The sequence below is a fragment of the Oratosquilla oratoria genome, chromosome 9, assembly GCF_046742065.1.
Source record: "Oratosquilla oratoria isolate Oo_2021 chromosome 9, ASM4674206v1, whole genome shotgun sequence".
Lineage (NCBI taxonomy): Eukaryota > Metazoa > Arthropoda > Malacostraca > Stomatopoda > Squillidae > Oratosquilla > Oratosquilla oratoria.
In genome coordinates this window covers 79,407,960-79,426,103 of record NC_134785.1, presented here as the reverse complement: position 1 = coordinate 79,426,103, position 18,144 = coordinate 79,407,960, and the positions used below count along the sequence as shown (strand labels likewise).

The 18,144-nt window shown below is 37.7% G+C and overlaps 1 protein-coding gene across 2 annotated transcripts in view; it reads left to right on the top strand.

Moving 5' to 3' along the window:
• Positions 1 to 18,144, top strand: part of LOC143028637 (integrin alpha-IIb-like) — a 641,228-nt gene that overhangs the window by 157,147 nt on the left and 465,937 nt on the right. For both annotated transcript variants that reach the window (XM_076191051.1, XM_076191050.1), the window contains exon 6: positions 15,807 to 15,874. In XM_076191051.1, coding sequence (XP_076047166.1) covers positions 15,807 to 15,874 — 68 coding nt within the window. The remainder of the gene's footprint in view (positions 1 to 15,806; positions 15,875 to 18,144) is intronic.

Sequence of the window (18,144 nt, the reverse complement as noted above, 5' to 3'; positions counted from 1 at the left end):
TATCGGCGTCGTGATTATATTTACTGTAGTCGCCCCTCCATAATGACATTCTTTCTAATTCTTTTGTAATCGCATTTTCTATGGTTATCAAAATTCACGGGTGAAGAGAGAACGATCGATATAAGCGGTGACTATATTTTATGATGCGAATATTATTACGACACGTCGTACGGCTGGCATTGGCTGCTGCCACCGAGATCTAAGTCCATGACGCCTACGTGTGCGGCACCGTATGGAAGGGGTTAAGGGACTGTAGGGCGCGAAAACACGAAAAATTCTGGAAAATTAACGAATTTTAGGTAAACATTTCAAAAGATTCTCTATGATGGTGGTAACACTTTGGCCAAATATTACAGCTCAATTCCGTTTCTTTTCTTATATATAAAATAAAATAGATAAATTTTTGGCAACCTCTGGCAACCCCATTGCATGAAAAAACATTCTGTATATTGAAATAAAGTCAAAATTTTGATACCCAGTTCTGTTTTGTTTACTATAATTAATATATATGGAGATATCTGGCAACTTGCCCAACACTAATCGTCAATCACCACAAGGATCTCAGTATCTTTTCAAAGCTAAAGGAGAAAGGATGTCGCCCTGTCGCGTATCTGTTAGCCTACCAGTCATGCATGCGATCATATTATCTTTTTTTCTACCAACAGGTATTCAAAATATTCTCTATGATGGCTGTAACACTTCGACCAAATAGTACAGCTCAATTCCGTTTCTGTTCTTATATATAAAATGAAATAGATAAATTATTGGCGACATCTGGCAACCCCATTGCATGAAAAAACATTCTGTATATTGAAATAAAGTCAAATTTTCGATAGCCAGTTCAGTTTTGTTTAAAGCTTTAAACGGAAACGTAGAAAAAATAGACAATGTCACGAGCCAGTACGTGGCCGGAGGATTTTAAATGCCGGTGCGCTCCTTTAAACTTTAAATGCCTCTCCTGAAAAGTTTATGTTTTTTATATTTAAATAACCATATCTCTGTTTCTTTTTGTCCGATTTCATTCATTCTTTCGAATTTGTAAAGAGAAAGAGTAATTCTTTAATTTGATCAGAAAAAACAAAGGAAACTAATTTAATTTTTTTGTTTAATTTATCATAGCAGATTTTCACTGAAGTTTCTACTATTCAAAATAAAAAAAAAATAAAAAAAAAATAAAAGAGAGTAGGAAAAAATCTAACTTAATGAAGCTGTTCCCAAGACTCTAATCTTTCATTTCCTATATAGTAGGCTGATTTCCTATGCCTATGGATACTTCAATGATTACAGATACTATCATAAAAAAAAGAAAGAAAAAATTAACTACATGTAATATATACATGTTACTAAAACAATTTAGTATGCAATAATACTCTTTCCGATAGAGTAAGTATACATAAGTTCACCAAAGAAATTGAACAACTTTTATGACACGTTCACCTATAAGCACTTCCCACAGTCCCTTAAGAGACTTTTTCTTTTCTGCCTGATCAGTGTTTTGTCTAGAGCAATTCTGGCTGGAGGCTTTCCACCTCTAGATCTCTCATTCTTTGAATTGCCCTGAGAGGAGTTAATACGGCCAGGATTGTGGCTCTCAATCTTGATCTTCTTTGATGCGTTTGGTGTCGATGTATTAGTTTTTTGAGGACCAGTAGCATCTGATGAAAGCACCTTATATTTGTTTGAGGTAGGGATGCTCAGGGTAGGAGAGGGAGGGGTAGGGGATGTTCCTCCCCTTTTCTTACCACGTGTTGGGGATCTCTCCGCCGTAACACCCTTTGCTGGCCGCGCATCATCTTGTGAATGCACATTCGCTAGTGAGGGAGTGTCCTCTGAGCCCTCAATAATGGGCACAGATGATGCCTGAGCTAACTCCTGAGAAGGAGGGGTGGGGGAGCTGGGAGGTGCTACCTCAGCAACGGTCGAAGCCTGTTTCAGGCGGGTATCTGTTACCTCAGGGGTTCTACCATGTGAAGCGGTAGGCTGAGGCACCTTAAAGACAGTAGCTCGTCTCTTTGTGACCTGAGCATATGTTCTAATTTGGCCTTGAAGCTTCTTTGCATATCGGATACTGATATGCTCTGCTTTGGATTTTTGAAGTGCTGCTTCTTCATCCTTATAGGACTGACAAGTCCTGTCACAGGCCTGGTGATCCTGGCCACAATTCACACACTTGGGTGGTGTGCATTCACCATGAATGGGGTAGGAGCATATAGCACACACTTGCTCTCCACTGCAAGCAGTCGACGTATGGCCAAATTTAAGGCATTTGAAACATTGTAATGATATTATGATATGTGTAGGCAGATCAGGGCTAGTAAAGGTTAGTACAATCATTTTGGTGCCCTGTAGTTTCTGGATATGGAATATGTTATCAGGGCACATGTCCAGAATCTCTTCCTCTTCAAGATCGTATAGGTCTTTGTCATATATGACACCTCTACCATAGCTGAAGTCTATGTGTGGCTTAATTTCCTTCATCATCTCATCACTTTCAGCATATAAGACTGAGTTTTGGACTTTGCATGTATTAGAACTTTGTTCTTGCCAAATCTGGTGATATCACCACTACAAATTCCACCAACTTTCCTCTGCAGATATTTACAGAACTTATAGTAATTATAGTTTTCTTCCCGGGCAGTGGCCACCAACCACATTGGAGGACTCGGTAGTCTCTCCATGTGGGAAGTATTTAAGCCGTTTTCCTTCTTAGAAGGAGCATACAAAGAAGGTACATAAACATCTAGGGCATTAGGGGCACTGGCACATAAAGCCCCAGTGCCGCCTGCTCCACAAACCTTCAAATTAGGAATATCACTACTAGCTTTCAGAGCAGCATTGTGGCTAGTATATGACAGCCAGGCTTCTCAAGAATTTCCAGGTTCAGCATAACACATACAGATTTCTGTGATTTTACCATAGCAACCAAAGTACTTCGTAAGAGTCTCATAGTTACAGGACTTAGGAAGCTGGAGGATATGGACCACAGACAAGTTTTTCACATTCTTGATTTCCAAAGCTCTGGAGGAGGGAGAACCCAACTCAGTAGTAACTTTTACCACATTATTTTTACTAGTGGACTCATAATGCTGTTCTTCATTAGGAGTTATAGTCTCCTTTGAAGGACACAAAGAGTGAGAATTATCCAAATCGGGATTTGAAACGGTGGAAGGGTCAGCATCGGTTCCCTCCTGGTCAATGGATTTTGGAGGAGGAGGGGCCTCCAAGACCTGGGAGGATGATTCATCCATAATTGGATGGAATCAAAGATTTATGGTATAGCCTACTACTTAAAGAGCACTTTCGGTAAGTTGTAGGGCCACACCATAAGCAACATGAGGTTTGAAGTGCGTGGAAAGAGATACTGCAGGTGCCTGGTGCCCCAGTCACTTAAGGAAAGTCCCTGCAGAGCCAGAAAAGGGTCCAGAAATGGCTATTTACAGGTAAAGGGCCTCGGCATCGAGTTTTTTGGCTTAGACAACCCGTTTGTCCTCTGTAGTTTTGTCTCATATAGTATAAGGCCAGCGTAGCCACCCTTTTACCTGTACTGGAAGGGAGAACGGTATCAAGCTCAGGAGTCCTCCTTCCCATGTGCATCCACTGACCACCGAACCTTGCGAGCCCTCGCCGGTGGCACCTGTCGCCAGTTGAGCCCCCACCAACTCGGTCAGCTACCAGCACACAGGTCAGAGAGAAACCGGGAACTTAGAACTACCTTAAAAAGGTGCGAGAGAAAGTCAAGGGTGTTTCTCAGGGAAGGCAATCTGGAGTTTTTCAGAGAACCTACCCCGAGATAATAGCCTGTTCAGAAAGAGAAGAAAGAGTGCAGTAACTAAGAAGGGTAGGGATAAACAAGCCATCAAATGAAAGAGGGGTGGGGGTCGTTTACCAGTTACACTCCAGTCTGTAAGTCTTGGTCTGACAGCTCCAGTATGGTCTGTGCAGCATGATTGAATCTGCCAGGGAGGAAAACTCTCCCCGCTGTCATAGCCCATACCTTCATCACTATGCACAAGCCCCTCCAGGACAGCAACCTGCTTACAGGGCAGAGGGGAAGGGGGCTTTGGGGAAGAGGGGAATGTCTGTTGAGGAAGGACGGGAGGGGACAGAAGACAGGGGTGAATGGAGAATGGTTGTATATGGATGATGTTGTGATGCATGAGGTGGAATGGGCGGGGGGATGGGGGGTGAGGTAGTATGTGTGAGCAAAGTTTAATGCAGCCCGAAGGGATTTCTCCCTGTCTTCACCTTTTATGCATGGGGAGACGGAGAAGGGGGGTCGCCGATTTAATGAAGCGGCCTTGCTGTGGATGTGCTGTGTCTGGTGACACTGCTTCTGACCCAGGGCAATGGACAAGGTGCAGGGATGACCTGTCATCCAGGATGTGCTAAGATAAGAGGGAGGGTGGAGGGGTGTGGAGTGTATTCAGGGATGGAATGGGTGGGAATGATTTTATGCCTTTTTCTTTTTGGCTACCTCCCTTGTAAGGGGGAAAACGCCTTGGTATATGTATGTATGTCATTAATATATATAAGAAATATTATTGGGGCCAGAACTGTTCCTTGTGGAACTCCACTAATCACTTCATCCCAATTAGAGTGTTTGTCTCTTATCACCACTCTCATTTTTCTTTAATGCAAGAAGTCTTCCATGCATTTCAGCAGTTTGCCCTGTATTCCTCCTTCATTTTCTATTTTAGCAATTTCTTTTGTAGCACCTTATCAAAAGCTTTTTCAGGTCTAGAAATGCACAATCAGCCCATCCATCTCTTTCTTGTATTACATCTATTAGCCTTGGATAGAAACACATTAAGTTTGTGGCGTATAATCGTCCTTGTCTAAATCCAAATTGCCTTGGATTTAGTACATTGTTTTTTTTCCAAATGCCTTACCCATCTAATTTTGATAATTCTTTCATAAATTTTAGCTACTGTACTTGTAAGAGAACCTGTCTATAGTTAGTAGGGTCTTCCTTGTTTCCCCTTTTATATATTGGTACTATATTTGCCCTTCTCAAATCTTCTAGTACTTTTCCTTCTTTCAATGAACTGCTTATTAGACTATGTATTTTATCTGTTAGCTCATCCCTGCATTCTTTCAAAATCCAGTTTGACATTTCATCTGGGCCATGTGATTTTCTGACATCGAGGTTACTCAGCAATTTGCCATTTTATCTGGTCGATGCAATTTTCTGACATCAAGGTTACTCAGGTGATTCATTATTTCATTCTTTGTTACTTCTATCTCTTTCATAGGAGGGACTTTCTCCTCTCATTCAATATCTCTAAGTTGTATATTCTCCCTTGTAAACACCGATTTAAAATGCTTGTTCATAATTTCTGCCATTTCTATTTCCTCTGTGTATTCAACTCCTTGTCATAGTTTCTCTAATTCTTGTTTGTTTTTCAGTTTGTTGTTTACAAATCTAAAATAGTTTTGGTTGATCTTTACATGTTTCAGTGGCATCTTTTTCATATTTTTTTTTCTTTGCTGCACATTTGTACATATTTATTTCTATAACTAGTATATATTTAACATTTTTCAGGTCTTTTTTTTTTCCATTTTATCCAAGCTTTATCCCTTTTGTCTTTCAACTCCATACATCTTTTGTTGTACCAACACTTTACATACTCTTTTTCTTGTTTTTGTCTTGGAACATACTTTTCCACTCCATAATAATTTTTGTCAAAATATTCCATTCCTCTTCTACTGTTGTTTCCTTCTTGTGTATCTTTTCCCAGTCTGCTTTTTGAAAGAATTATCTTATTCTATCGAAATTTGTTTTTCCATACACCAATCTTCCCTTTCTATATTGTTAGTTTTTTTCCATGTGTTTTTCCTCATTTAGTTCCAGTTCAACCAATATGTGGTCACTTTTACTTGTTGGTGTCTTATATTAGATCTTGTTCACTATTTTGTGATCTGATGTGATTATTAGGTCCAGTCTCAATGGTTCTTCCTCATTTCTATTCCTAGTATTCTCTTGTATCCATTGCGTCATTGTTCTATAATCATATCAAGTAGGGGGGGAGTATCAGAATATAGTTTAGGCAATAGAAACAACTTAGAGAGGGACTGTGAAAATAATCACCAAAGCAGGTGGAGGGAAGATAAATTTAAAGTTTACTATAGAAATAGCAGAAGCATAACTAACAAAATTGATTTGCTGCGAGGTAAAGCATGCGTAGAGAACTTCAATATTATAACTATTACTGAGTCCTGGATCAACATGGATGATAAACATATCTTTCCGGAAATCGAAATAGAAGGATATAAGTTTTTTCACAGTGATAGGGTTGGCAGGAGTGGGGGAGGTGTAGCACTTTTTGTTAAAAATACAATAAACTGTATTATCAACAATTCGATTAAGGAAGAGGACTGCATGGAATCCATTTGGGTAGAGATTATAGGCAAGAATAAGAAAGTTATTATTGGTGTCTTGTACAGACCTAATATCAGCATTGAGCAGACTGATCCCCTGATTCATGAAATTCACAGAGCATCCCAGTACAAAAATGTTGTGATCATGGGAGATTTTAATTATAGAAACATTGACTGGGAAACTTTAATAGATCAGGAAATGGAAATTCCCAGATGTGGTGCAGGATAATTTCTTAAAACAAGTGATTACCGATCCTACAAGGGGAGTAAATACTCTGGACTTAGTTATAACTAATAATGAGCACCTAATGAGTAACATAAAAGTGGGAGTCTAGACTCTAGCAATCATCAAGAAATAAGATTTAATATTATTTGGGAAGAATTAAAAAGTATGAATAATGTCCAAGTATCAGACTTCAGGAGAGCAAACTTTGACAATATAAAAACCTATTTGAAATTGAATATGAAATGTCATGCGAACGTTTCAGACATTGTTGAGTCTCGGTGCCTGACCGGGGGTCAGGTCATGACCAGATTGGGTCACGGAGGGTAATATGCATACCTTGGATCAGGTCATTTGGGGGCAAGGGCTCAACAGACAGGTCAGTAATTTGGATGAAATATATAGCAATCTAACTGATTTAATTATTAATGCACAAAATACAGCTATCCCCCTGAAGTCAATACGGAAAAATAGTAATACTCCCAAATGGAAGGGGGACAGTTTGAAACATGAGATTGGAATGAAAAGAGGATTTTACGTAAAAACAAAAAAATGGGGAAACATACCTTAGATCAAGATATAACGCAATGATGAAATGTCATGTGGACATTTCGGACATTGTTGAGTCTCGGTGTGTGACTGGGGGTCAGGTCATAACCAGAGGTCGCGTCACGGAGGGTAATATGCATACCTTGGATCAGGTCATTTAGGGGCGAGGGCTCAACAGACAGGTCAGTAATTTGGATGAAATGTATAGCAATCTAATTGATTTGATTATTAATGCACAAAATACATCTATCCCCCTGAAGTCAATACAGAAAAATAGTAATACTCCCAAATGGATGACGGACAGATTGAAACATGAGATCGGAATGAAAAGAGGATTTTACATAAAAATAAAAAACGGGGAATCACACCTTAGATCAAGATATAATGCAATGGCAAAGCTGGTTCAAAAGAATACACATATAGCAAAATATAATTATGAAATTAAGGTTGCTAGTCAAGCAAGATCCAACCCAAAGGGTTTCTTTCATCTCTATAGAACAAAAACTAAAGAAAGAATAGGACAAATTAAAAACAATGAAAATGTCATGATAGAATTGGAGGAAAAAATGAGTGAGGAGTTTAACAAATATTTTATATCGGTGTTTACTAATGAGAGGTTAGATAAAGTACCTGACTGCGATCTGATTTTCAGAGGGGATGAAGAAAGTAGTCTAGTATCAGCATTAGTAAAGTAGAAGTAGTCAAGCAGATTGAAAGACTTAAAGCTACAAAATCCCCAGGTCCAGACGAAATTTTTCTGAGAATGCTTAAGGAGTGTAAATTTGAAATCTGCGACCAGTTAACTGAAATATTTAATAAATCAGTAGACACTGGTTTTATGCCTACTGCTTGGAGGCAAGCAAACATTGTTCCTGTTTTTAAGAAGGGAGATTGATTGTCTATATGCAGCTACAGGCCAATCAGTTTGACATTGGTTATAGGAAAAAATGCTTGAATCAGTAATAGTAAATAGACTCAAAGAACACATCGAAAGACATAATTTAATTCATGATTCACAGCATGGTTTCTCCAAGGGTAAGTCATGTGTGAATAATCCTCTATCCTTTTACACTAAAGTATATAAGTCATCTGATAACAATGATAATTACAATATTATTTACCTTGACTTTAGCAAAGCGTTCAACAAGGTGTCACACCAGAGACTACTAAATAAAATCAAAGCCCATGGCATAGGAGGAAAAGTGTTAGAATGGATTAGAGCTTGGATTAGTAACAAAAAACCGCGGGTCACCATAGATGGAGTAAAATCTAGGTGGGGCAATGTTACTAGTGGGGTCCCCCGGGGATCGGTTTTGGGTCCCTTGTTGTTCATTATGTACATAAACGACTTAGACGACGGGATAAGTAGTGATGTTAGTATGTTTGCAGATGACACTAAAATAGGATGCCTGATTAGGTCAGGAGATGATGCAGAGATTCTGCAGGATGATTTTAACATTGTTCACATGGTCGGTGAAATGGCAAATGAACTTCAATATCTCTAAGTGTAGCGTGTTAAACGTAGGACTACACAACCCTGAAAATAGATACAGCTTAGATAACATGCTTTTAGAGAAAACTGAGTGTGAGAGAGACTTGGGAGTTCTAGTGAGTCTGGACCTTAAACCCAGGAAACAGTGCATTAGCGCCAGGAATAAAGCTAACAGAGCATTAGGTTTCATTGCTAGGACGGTAATGAATAGAAGTCCAGAGGTAATTATTAAACTCTATCTAACGATAGACCCATCCTTGACTATGCGGTACAGTTTTGGTCTCCGTCCTATAGAATGGACATCAATTCACTAGAAGCAGTACAGAGAAGAATGACCAAAATGATACATGGACTCAGAAATTTGCCTTATTCACTTGGTCTTTGGATCACGTGTTGGACTCGTGATCGACAGCTATTTCCCTCCTGGAAGAGAGCTCAGAGCTCGTAGGTCCGATCTATGGGTAATGCTATGACCTTGAAGAGAGACTTAGGCACCTTAACTTACACTCTCTGGAAAGACGCAGAGTGCGGGGTGATCTAATAGAGGTGTTCAAGTGGATCAAAGGCTTTAACAAGGGTGATGCAAACAAGGTCATCATATTAAAACAACAGGGCAGGACTCGCAGTAATAGTTAGAAACAGGACAAATTTAGATTTAAGAAGGAAAAAGGCAAGAATTGGTTTACTAATAGGGTGGTCGACAAATTTAATAATCTTAGCATGTAGTAAGCCCTGAAACTATCAGTTGTTTTAAGAAACGATTAGACAATTTTATGGATGGGGATGACATGTGGTGATGGATACGGAGCTGCCTAGTGTAGGCCTTATGGTCTCTTGCAGTCTCCTTCATTCTTATGTTCTTAATTCCCCATAGGCTGTCTCCACCCTTCACTGTCATCTCTTCCCAGCAGATTTCTTTACAGTTAAAGTCATCCATTACAGCTATTCTTCCTCCATCTTCCACTATCTTATTTAGTGTTATCCTTGTGTCTTCTAACATATTTTTGTGTTCTCGCTCTTCCCATGAAGCTGTTTTAGGAGGCACATAATTTACTACAAACTTCCTGCTCTTCCCATCCCTGTCCTCCACTTCCATCTTAATCATCTCTATTCTTTCCATATGTGACATTAATTACATTTATATTCTTCTTAGTCAGGAACATAACTCCACCCCCTTGTTTAACTTCTCTGTTTCTAATCTAATAATTATATGCACCATGTCCTACACTGTTGGGTGGTAGTGGACCTTTCAATTATGTCTCTACAATTCCCATTATATCCATTTCTTTTTCCTTCAGGTATTCATTCATTTTGTTCAAGGCTGTTATTAAGCCATCTATATTTGTGTAAGACACTTATCATTTTTTGCTACCTCCATCGTGTTTTCTGTTTCCTTTCCGTTTTTCTCTGCTATAAACCATTTCCTCACTTTCATATCTACTACTCTCCAATAGAATTTCTCTTTGACTCTCTTCTTTTCTTGTTTTTATTTCCCTTCTAGTCTGTTTGTTTTTTCCTCCTCTCCTCATTATTCATTTCTCTTTTTATCCATACCTGTTTATAGTGATCACTTTTTGCTAGTTTCCCTATTTTTGTTAAGATATTCTCTGCTGTTGTTTGTGACCTGGTTTTAACCTTAATTGGTGTGGTCTTATATGTATTCTATTTCCCTATTCTATATATTTCTTCAGTTTCTTTCCCTGTTTCTTTGTTCATTCATCCTCTTGAACTACTAATATTTTGTTTACCTTTTCTTCTCTTTTACTCTTGTAGTCCTATTTGGATTATGTTTCTCTTCCATCCCTAATATAATTATACTTTTTTTTTTTTGTCTGCTAAGTCTCTTACTATAGTCTCCTTCTCTCTCATCACTTTAATAAATGTGTCCTTAGTTTGTTCTTTCATCTGCTGTGTCACTATATCTCTAAATACAATATTGTTGTTCTCTTGTACTTTTTTCCAACCCTGTACTTCTTTTGCTATGGACTCATTATTCTCTTTATTCTTCTTTAATTCCTCATTCCCATCTTTTACTTCTTTTAGTTGTCCGTTTAATTCTTCTATTTCTTTATTTAGGTTTTGGTTCTCCTTTAGTTCTTCCAATTTATCAACTCTGTGTAATCCGTGTAAGTTGGCTGAACCTAATCTCTCAGTGTTCAATCATTTTCTCTAGTTTTTCCTCTAGACTTGCTTATCAGGGGAGGTTGGCATCCTCTCCTTCATTAAATCCATGGAAATTATTATCTCCACTTTCCATTGTGTTGTTCTTAACTATATTTCTAATTTTAGTGCCTTTACTGATATTTTCGACTTCACCTGCGTCATCTGCAGCCCTCTTGTTGACATTTCTTCTGACGTCTGGGGGAGCCCATTCGTCTCCTTCCTTATTTCCTTCAATTTTCCTCAGTAATCCCTCCCTTTCTCCTTTTTCTTCACCTTCCCACTACACCACGAGCTTTCCCCTTCCCTACTGATACAACAAAGGTACTCCCTCGTCGTTGAGATCGACGAAATTTGAAGATTTCCTGGAGTTCCAAACTTCACTGTCACTACGACCGGTGTATTTACCTAGTTGTATTTTATGGGAAGGGGAGCTATGCTCGTGGTGTCCCGTCTTCATATCTCATTTTATCTAGACTATTTTTAAATTCATGTGTTGTTTTTGCACACACCACTTTCTCATCTAACTTGTTCCAAATGTCTATTACTCTGTGGGGAAAGCTGTCCTTTTTCAGGTCTCTTCTATAACTGTCTTTCTTGATTTTCTTTCCATGTCCTCTTGTATTTCTACTATCCCATTTTATTAGATCCTCTCTATCAATAGTTTCTATGCCTTTCATGATTCTATAAATAGTTATCAAGTCTTCTCTCCCTCTTCTTTGCTCTAATGTCTGTAGTTCAAGTTTTGCTAGTCTCTCTTCATATGATAGTTCTGAGAGTGTTGGTGCTAATTTTGTAATTGCTCTTTGTATTCTTTCAAGTTTTGTTATATATTTTTTGTACTTGGTGACCACGTCACTGCATATTCCAATCTTGGTCTTATCAAAGTGACTAGTATTTTCTTCATCATTTCTTCATCCAGGTATGTAAATGCCACTTTGATCGTTCTTATTAAATTATAAGTTTCTATTTTTTTTTTTTTTTTTTATGTTTCTGAGGGGACATATTTTTCATAATGACTCCCAGGTCATTCTCATTTTCTACATTTTTTATTTCTTCTCCCAATTAAATGATCCCACTATTATTTTTTTTGCTTCTTCCAAATTCCATTATACTACACTTCTTAATATTGAATTCCATCTCTCACTTCCTACTCAATTCCCATACTTTGAGATCACTCAGTAGCGACTCACAATCTTCTTCAATGTTCACTTTTTTCAACAATTTTGGATCATCCGCAAAGAAGCTCATATAACATTCAATTCCTTTATCCATATCGTTAATATATATAGCAAACATTATTTGAACCAGAACTGTTCCTTGTGGAACACCACTTATTACCACATCCCAATTAGAGTGTTTGTCTCTTATCACCACTCTTATTTTTCTTTCATGCAAGATGTCTTCCATCCACTTCAGTAGTTTGTCCTGTGTTCCTCCTGCAGTTTCTAATTTCTTATGCAATTTTTTATGTGGCACCTTATCAAACTTTTTTCAGGTCTAGAAATGCACAATCAGCCCATCCATCTCTTTCTTGTATTACATCTATTAGCCTTGAATAGAAATGCATTAAGTTTGTGATGCATGATCGTCCTTGTCTAAATCCAAATTGCCTTGGATTTAGTACATTGGTATTTTTCCAAATGCCTTACCCATCTAATTTTGATCATTCACAAATTTTAGCTATCGTACTTGTAAGAGAGACTGGTCTATAGTCTGTAGGGTCTTCCTTGTTTCCCCCTTGATATATTGGTACTATATATGCTCTTCTCCAATCTTCTGGAACTTTAACTTCTTTTAATGAACTCTTTATTAGACTATGTATTTTGTCTCTTAGTTCATTCCTGCATTCTCTCAAAATCTAGTTTGCCATTTCATCTGGACCATGCGATTTTCTGACATCGAGATTACTCAAGTGTTTCATTATTTCATTCCTTGATACTTCTATCTCTTTCATAGGGGTGACTTTCTCTTCCCATTCGATATCTCTAGGTTGTATGTTCTCCCACGTAAACACTGGTTTTAAATGCTTGTTCATAATTTCTGCCATTCTATTTCCTCAATGTATTCAACTCCTTGTCAGTTTCTCTAATTCTTGTTTGTTTTTCAGTTTGTATACAAATCTGTAAAATAGTTTTGGTTGATCTTTACATTTTTCTATGACATCTTTTTCATATTTTCTCTTTTCTTCTCTGCACACTTGTACATATTCATTTCTATAACTATACTCGTTGCATTGAGAAATGGCTGTTAGGGCGGAGCACTGGGAGTCCCCCTGTGTTGCCACATATAATTATTTTATAATTTTATTTTATTTTATAACTTTATTTTATATTTTTATAATGTTGCCACATATATTATAATTTTTTGTCACACACCACCACTGAGGTAAAAATCAAAGCAATGTTTTCTATACAAAGGTTTCGTTTCCTCGAGTCATAGACATGGCACATGAGCAAGAGAGAGCGACGTTGCCACTACTTCTATTCTCTGGCCCCGCCCCCCTCACACTGCATTCAGTGTAAGCCGTTATCTGTGGAGATGTGGCAACACCAGGAAATCTCCTAACCCCACCTTAGCGGTCACTTCTCGTTGTGCTGACTATAGTATGTATTTTCCATTTTTCAGGTCTTTTGTCTTTTTCCATTTTATCCAAGCTTTAACCCTTTTGTCTTTTAACTCCCTACTTCTTGTGTTGTACCAGCACTTACATACTCTTTTTCTTGCTTTTGTCTTGGAACATACTTTTCCACTCCTTTATAAATTGTTGTCAAAATAGTCCATTTCTCTTCTACTGTTGTTTCCTCCTTGTGTGTTTTTTTTTTCAGTCAGATTTTTGAAAGAATTCTTTTATTTGATCAAAATATGTTTTTTCATACATCAATCTTCCCTTTCTATATTGTTCATTTTTTCATGCATTTTTCCTCATTTAGTTCCAGTTGAACTAATATGTGGTCACTTTTACTTATTGGTGTCTGATATTCAATCTTGTCCATTATTTCGGGTTCTGATGTGATTATTAGGTCCAGTCTCGATGGTTCTTCCTCATCTCTATACCTAGTATTTTCTTGTATCCATTGTGGCATTGTATGTTCTATAATCATATCAAGTAGTACATTTCCTCATAGGTCGTCTCCACCCTTCACTGTCATCTCTTCCCAGTAAATTTCTTTACAATTAAAGTTACCCATTATATATATATATATATATTTTTTGTGTGTTCTCTCTCTTCCCACGAAGCCGTTTTAGGAGGCACATAACTTACTACAAACTTCCCGCTCTTCCCATCCCTGTCCTCCACTTCCATCATAATCATTTCTATTCTTTCCATATGTGACATTCCTCACATTTATATCCTTTTTAGTCAGGAACATAACTCCACCCCCTTGTTTTACCTCTCTGTTTCTAATCCAATAATTATATGCACCATGTCCTATACTGTTGGGTGTTAGTGGACCTTTCAATTTTGTCTCTACAATTCCCATTATGTTCATTTCTTTTTCCTTTAGGTATTCATTCAGTTCGTTCAAGCCTGTTATTAAGCCATCTATATTTGTGTAAGACACTCTTAATTTTCTGCTACTTCCATTGTATTTTCTTTTTCCCTACTGTTTTTCTCTGCTATAAACCATTTCTTTACTTTCATATCCACTACTCTTCAATAGAATTTTTCTTTTTCTGACTCTGTTCTTGTTTTTTTCCTTAGCTTCTAGTCTTTTTTTTTTTTCCTCTCTTTCCTCTTTATTCATTTCTCTTTTTATCCATACCTGTTTATATTGATCACTGTCTACTAGATTCCTTGTTTTTGCTAAGATATTCTCTGCTGTCATTTGTGACCTGGTTTTAACCTTAATTGGTCTGGTCTTATCTGTATTGTATTTCCCTATTCTATATATTTCTTCTATTTCTTTCCCTGTTTCTGGTTCATCTTTTTGAACTACTCGTAATATCTTAATTTTTCCATTTCTTCCTTTATTCTTGTAGTCGTATTTGGATTATACTTCTCTTCCATCCCTAATATAATTATACATTTCTTTTTATCCGCTAAGTCACTTACTATATTCTCCTTCTCCCTCATCTCTTTAATAACTGTGTCCTTAGTTTGTTCTTTCATCTGCTGTTCCATTATATCTCTAAATTCCATTTTATTGTTCTCTTGTACTTTTTTCCAACCACTTACCTCTTTTGCTATGGACTCTTTATTCTCTTTATTACTCCTCTTCAATTCTTCATTCTCATTCTTTACTTCTCTTAACTGTCTTTTTAATTCTACTCTTTCATTAGTTAGGTTTTGATTCTCCTTCTTTAGTTCTTCCAGTTTATCAACTCTTTGAGTAATCAACTTTATTTGGTTAAACTTAGCTTCCCAATTTTCATTCATTTCTATTAGTTTCTCCTCTAGATTTACTAGTCAGGGGAGGTTGTCATTTCCTCCTTCATTAAATCCATGAAAATGGTTATCTTCACCTTCCATTGTGCTGCTCTTATCTATATTTCTAATTTTTACATTTTTACTAATCACATCGACTTCACCACTATCGTCAGACGATCTTTTGTTTACATGCCGTCTGCCTTCCTGGGCCCTATCTTCCCCCTCCTCAATTCCTTCTATTTTCCTCAGTAATCCCTCCCTTTCTCCTTTTTGTTCACCTTCCCACTACACCATGAGCTTTCCCCTTCCCTATTAATACAACACAGGTACTTGTCATTGTGATCGTCGAAATTTGAAGATATCACCGGAGTCCAGACTTCACTGCTACCCCAACCAATGTGTGTGTGTGTGTGTGTATATATATATATATATATATATATATGTATGTATGTATGCAATGATGGAATCAATAACATGAAATCATTAACTGCATATCAGTTATTTGCTCACTCAAAAGAGACTTAACTAAGACTTTGTGGCCAATAAAGAATAAACATATACCAACTTTGATGGATTTTCTTATTTCTTGTAGTTCAATGACTCAATTAACAAAACCCAATTTTTCTCCTCAGAGAAAAACCATGGCAAGATCAATGATATTGGCTATGCACTTGGTGGAACCAGTGCTGTCTTGAACCAGGTATGTAACCATTTGTATTTGTGTGTGTATTTGCCTAATTATAGTATACAAGAAAGGAGGAGCACTCATTGAGTCTCATCTCCTATTCTACAATTTATCCCCTAGCCTCAAGTTCATGTATGGGTTTGACTAGTTTTGTATCCGTAATTTTCAATTATATTTAGACTTGAATTTATTTATGCTTCCAGCTTAGGCTATATCACCTAAGCTATTTCAAGTATTTATGCACCTATGGGGAATTGGCTGCATGTTATTGTGGCAAAGTAGCATGCAGCTGATACTTTAGGGTCTATATGGGACACCCCTATGGACCAGAGCCACATATCGTTTGTCTGTGATCGAGGAAATCTCTCTTCATAGAGAAATGATGATACTTTATTATACTGTGACTGCTCCTCTGTCATGCTGGCTCTCCACCCCTTGTTGTCCTGTACCATTTCTCTGAATATTTATTTCCTTTTTTGCCTAATAAAAAGTAAAGGCATAAGAGGGTGTAGGAGTTTTCCAACCAGTACCCTAAGGTTTGGATCTTTTAATGTGTGTGGATGTGGTATAGATGAGAGTAAAAGGGAAGAGATAGGCAATATGTTTGTGAGAAGAAAGATGGATGTGTTGGCATTAAGTGAAACTAAATTGAGAGGAAGGGGCAGGTGTGAGTTTGGGAGTGAAGTTGAGAGGTTCTCAGGAGTGAAGAGAGAACGGGGTAGAGAAGGGGTGGCTATACTAGTAAGTGAAGAGATAGGTAAGCATGTAGTGGAGTGGAAGGAGGTTTCTTCAAGGTTAATGTAGATGAAGGTGAAACTGGGAAGGGAGATGTAGGTTTTTGTAAGTGCATATGGACCTGGTAGTGAGAAAAATGTAGAGGAAAGGGAAGCTTTTTAGATGGATTTGAATGAGTGCAAAGAGGGTGAAATAACAATAAGAGACTTAGCTGCTGCTCCCAAGCTTTAATCAACTGAAATACCAATGGACTTGAAAATACATTACAGAATATAACTTACATAATATGATATACATGAAGTTGAAAAAATGTCACAGTTTATACAGTATTTCTTACATATCATTTACTGAACATGCAGAACTCATCATATGAGCAGATGCAACATAATATATAAGATATAGTATATGATATTTATATAATGATTGAGTAAGTAGGGGAAAGGAATTAATTTATATAGAAAGTCATGACTGTTACTCTAACCAGTCCCAAACAGACATTGATGACGTAGCCAGACCGTTTTGTCTACTGTTTACATAGTATGACATGCAGCCAAACGATTGGCTCAAAGTATAAAAAAGTTCAGTGACAAAATATAATGCTCTCCTCCCCTAAAAGAAAACAAAGTACTCTATAACTTATCAATCTCATCCATATCTGTTTGGAACCTTTGACACATGGGTTGACTTTTGTACTAGAGGTGTTGACACACTCACCTCTGTGTCAGCCTCTCGGCGAGGTTCAGTGTTTTCTGGAACTTCTAGGAGTGTTGCTGTAGGTACAACCTCTGATTTCCAGTAGAGGAGTAGTTGACCTGGATCTTGGGATAAGGAGCCAAGTCACCAGCAGAAACTGTAGACTGCTGTCCATCCCGATGTCATCTAATATTAGCATAAGTTGGATTAACACCCAGTAGTTCGACTTGATCAACTAAAGGTTTGTTTTTGTTTGTCTTAATGAACCTCCTCAGTAATACTGGACCTGGTGTCATGAGCCATAAGGGTAGAGAGCTTCCAGAAGAAGAGCAATGTGGAAAACCAAAGAAACATTTGTGTGGTATGACATTTGTAGATGTAGACAGAAGGGATCTAAGAGAGTGCAGTACATCAATAAGTACTAATTCCCAATGTTGATCAGGAAGATTCTGTGACTCGAGGGTCAGCTGGATTGCCTTCCATGTAATTCTGTTGTGCCATTCCACTTGTCCATTGCCATTTGGGTGACATGGAGTTGTTTGACTCATAGCAACTCCTTATTGTAAGAGGTAGGTTTTGAGATCCTTAGATATGAACGACGTTCCTAGATCAGTGAATATAATTAGGCATCTCACAATACCGTCTGGGGTATTGGCTGCTTGTTATTGTGGCAAAGTAGCATGCAGTCGATACTTTAGGGTCTATATGGGGCGCCCCTACGGACCAGAGCCACACATCATTTTGTCTATGATAGAAGAAATTCTGTTCATAGAGAAATGATGACACTTTTATACTACGACTGTCCCTCCGTTATGCTGTCCCCCAACCCCTTGTTGCTGTCCTGTACCATTTCTCTG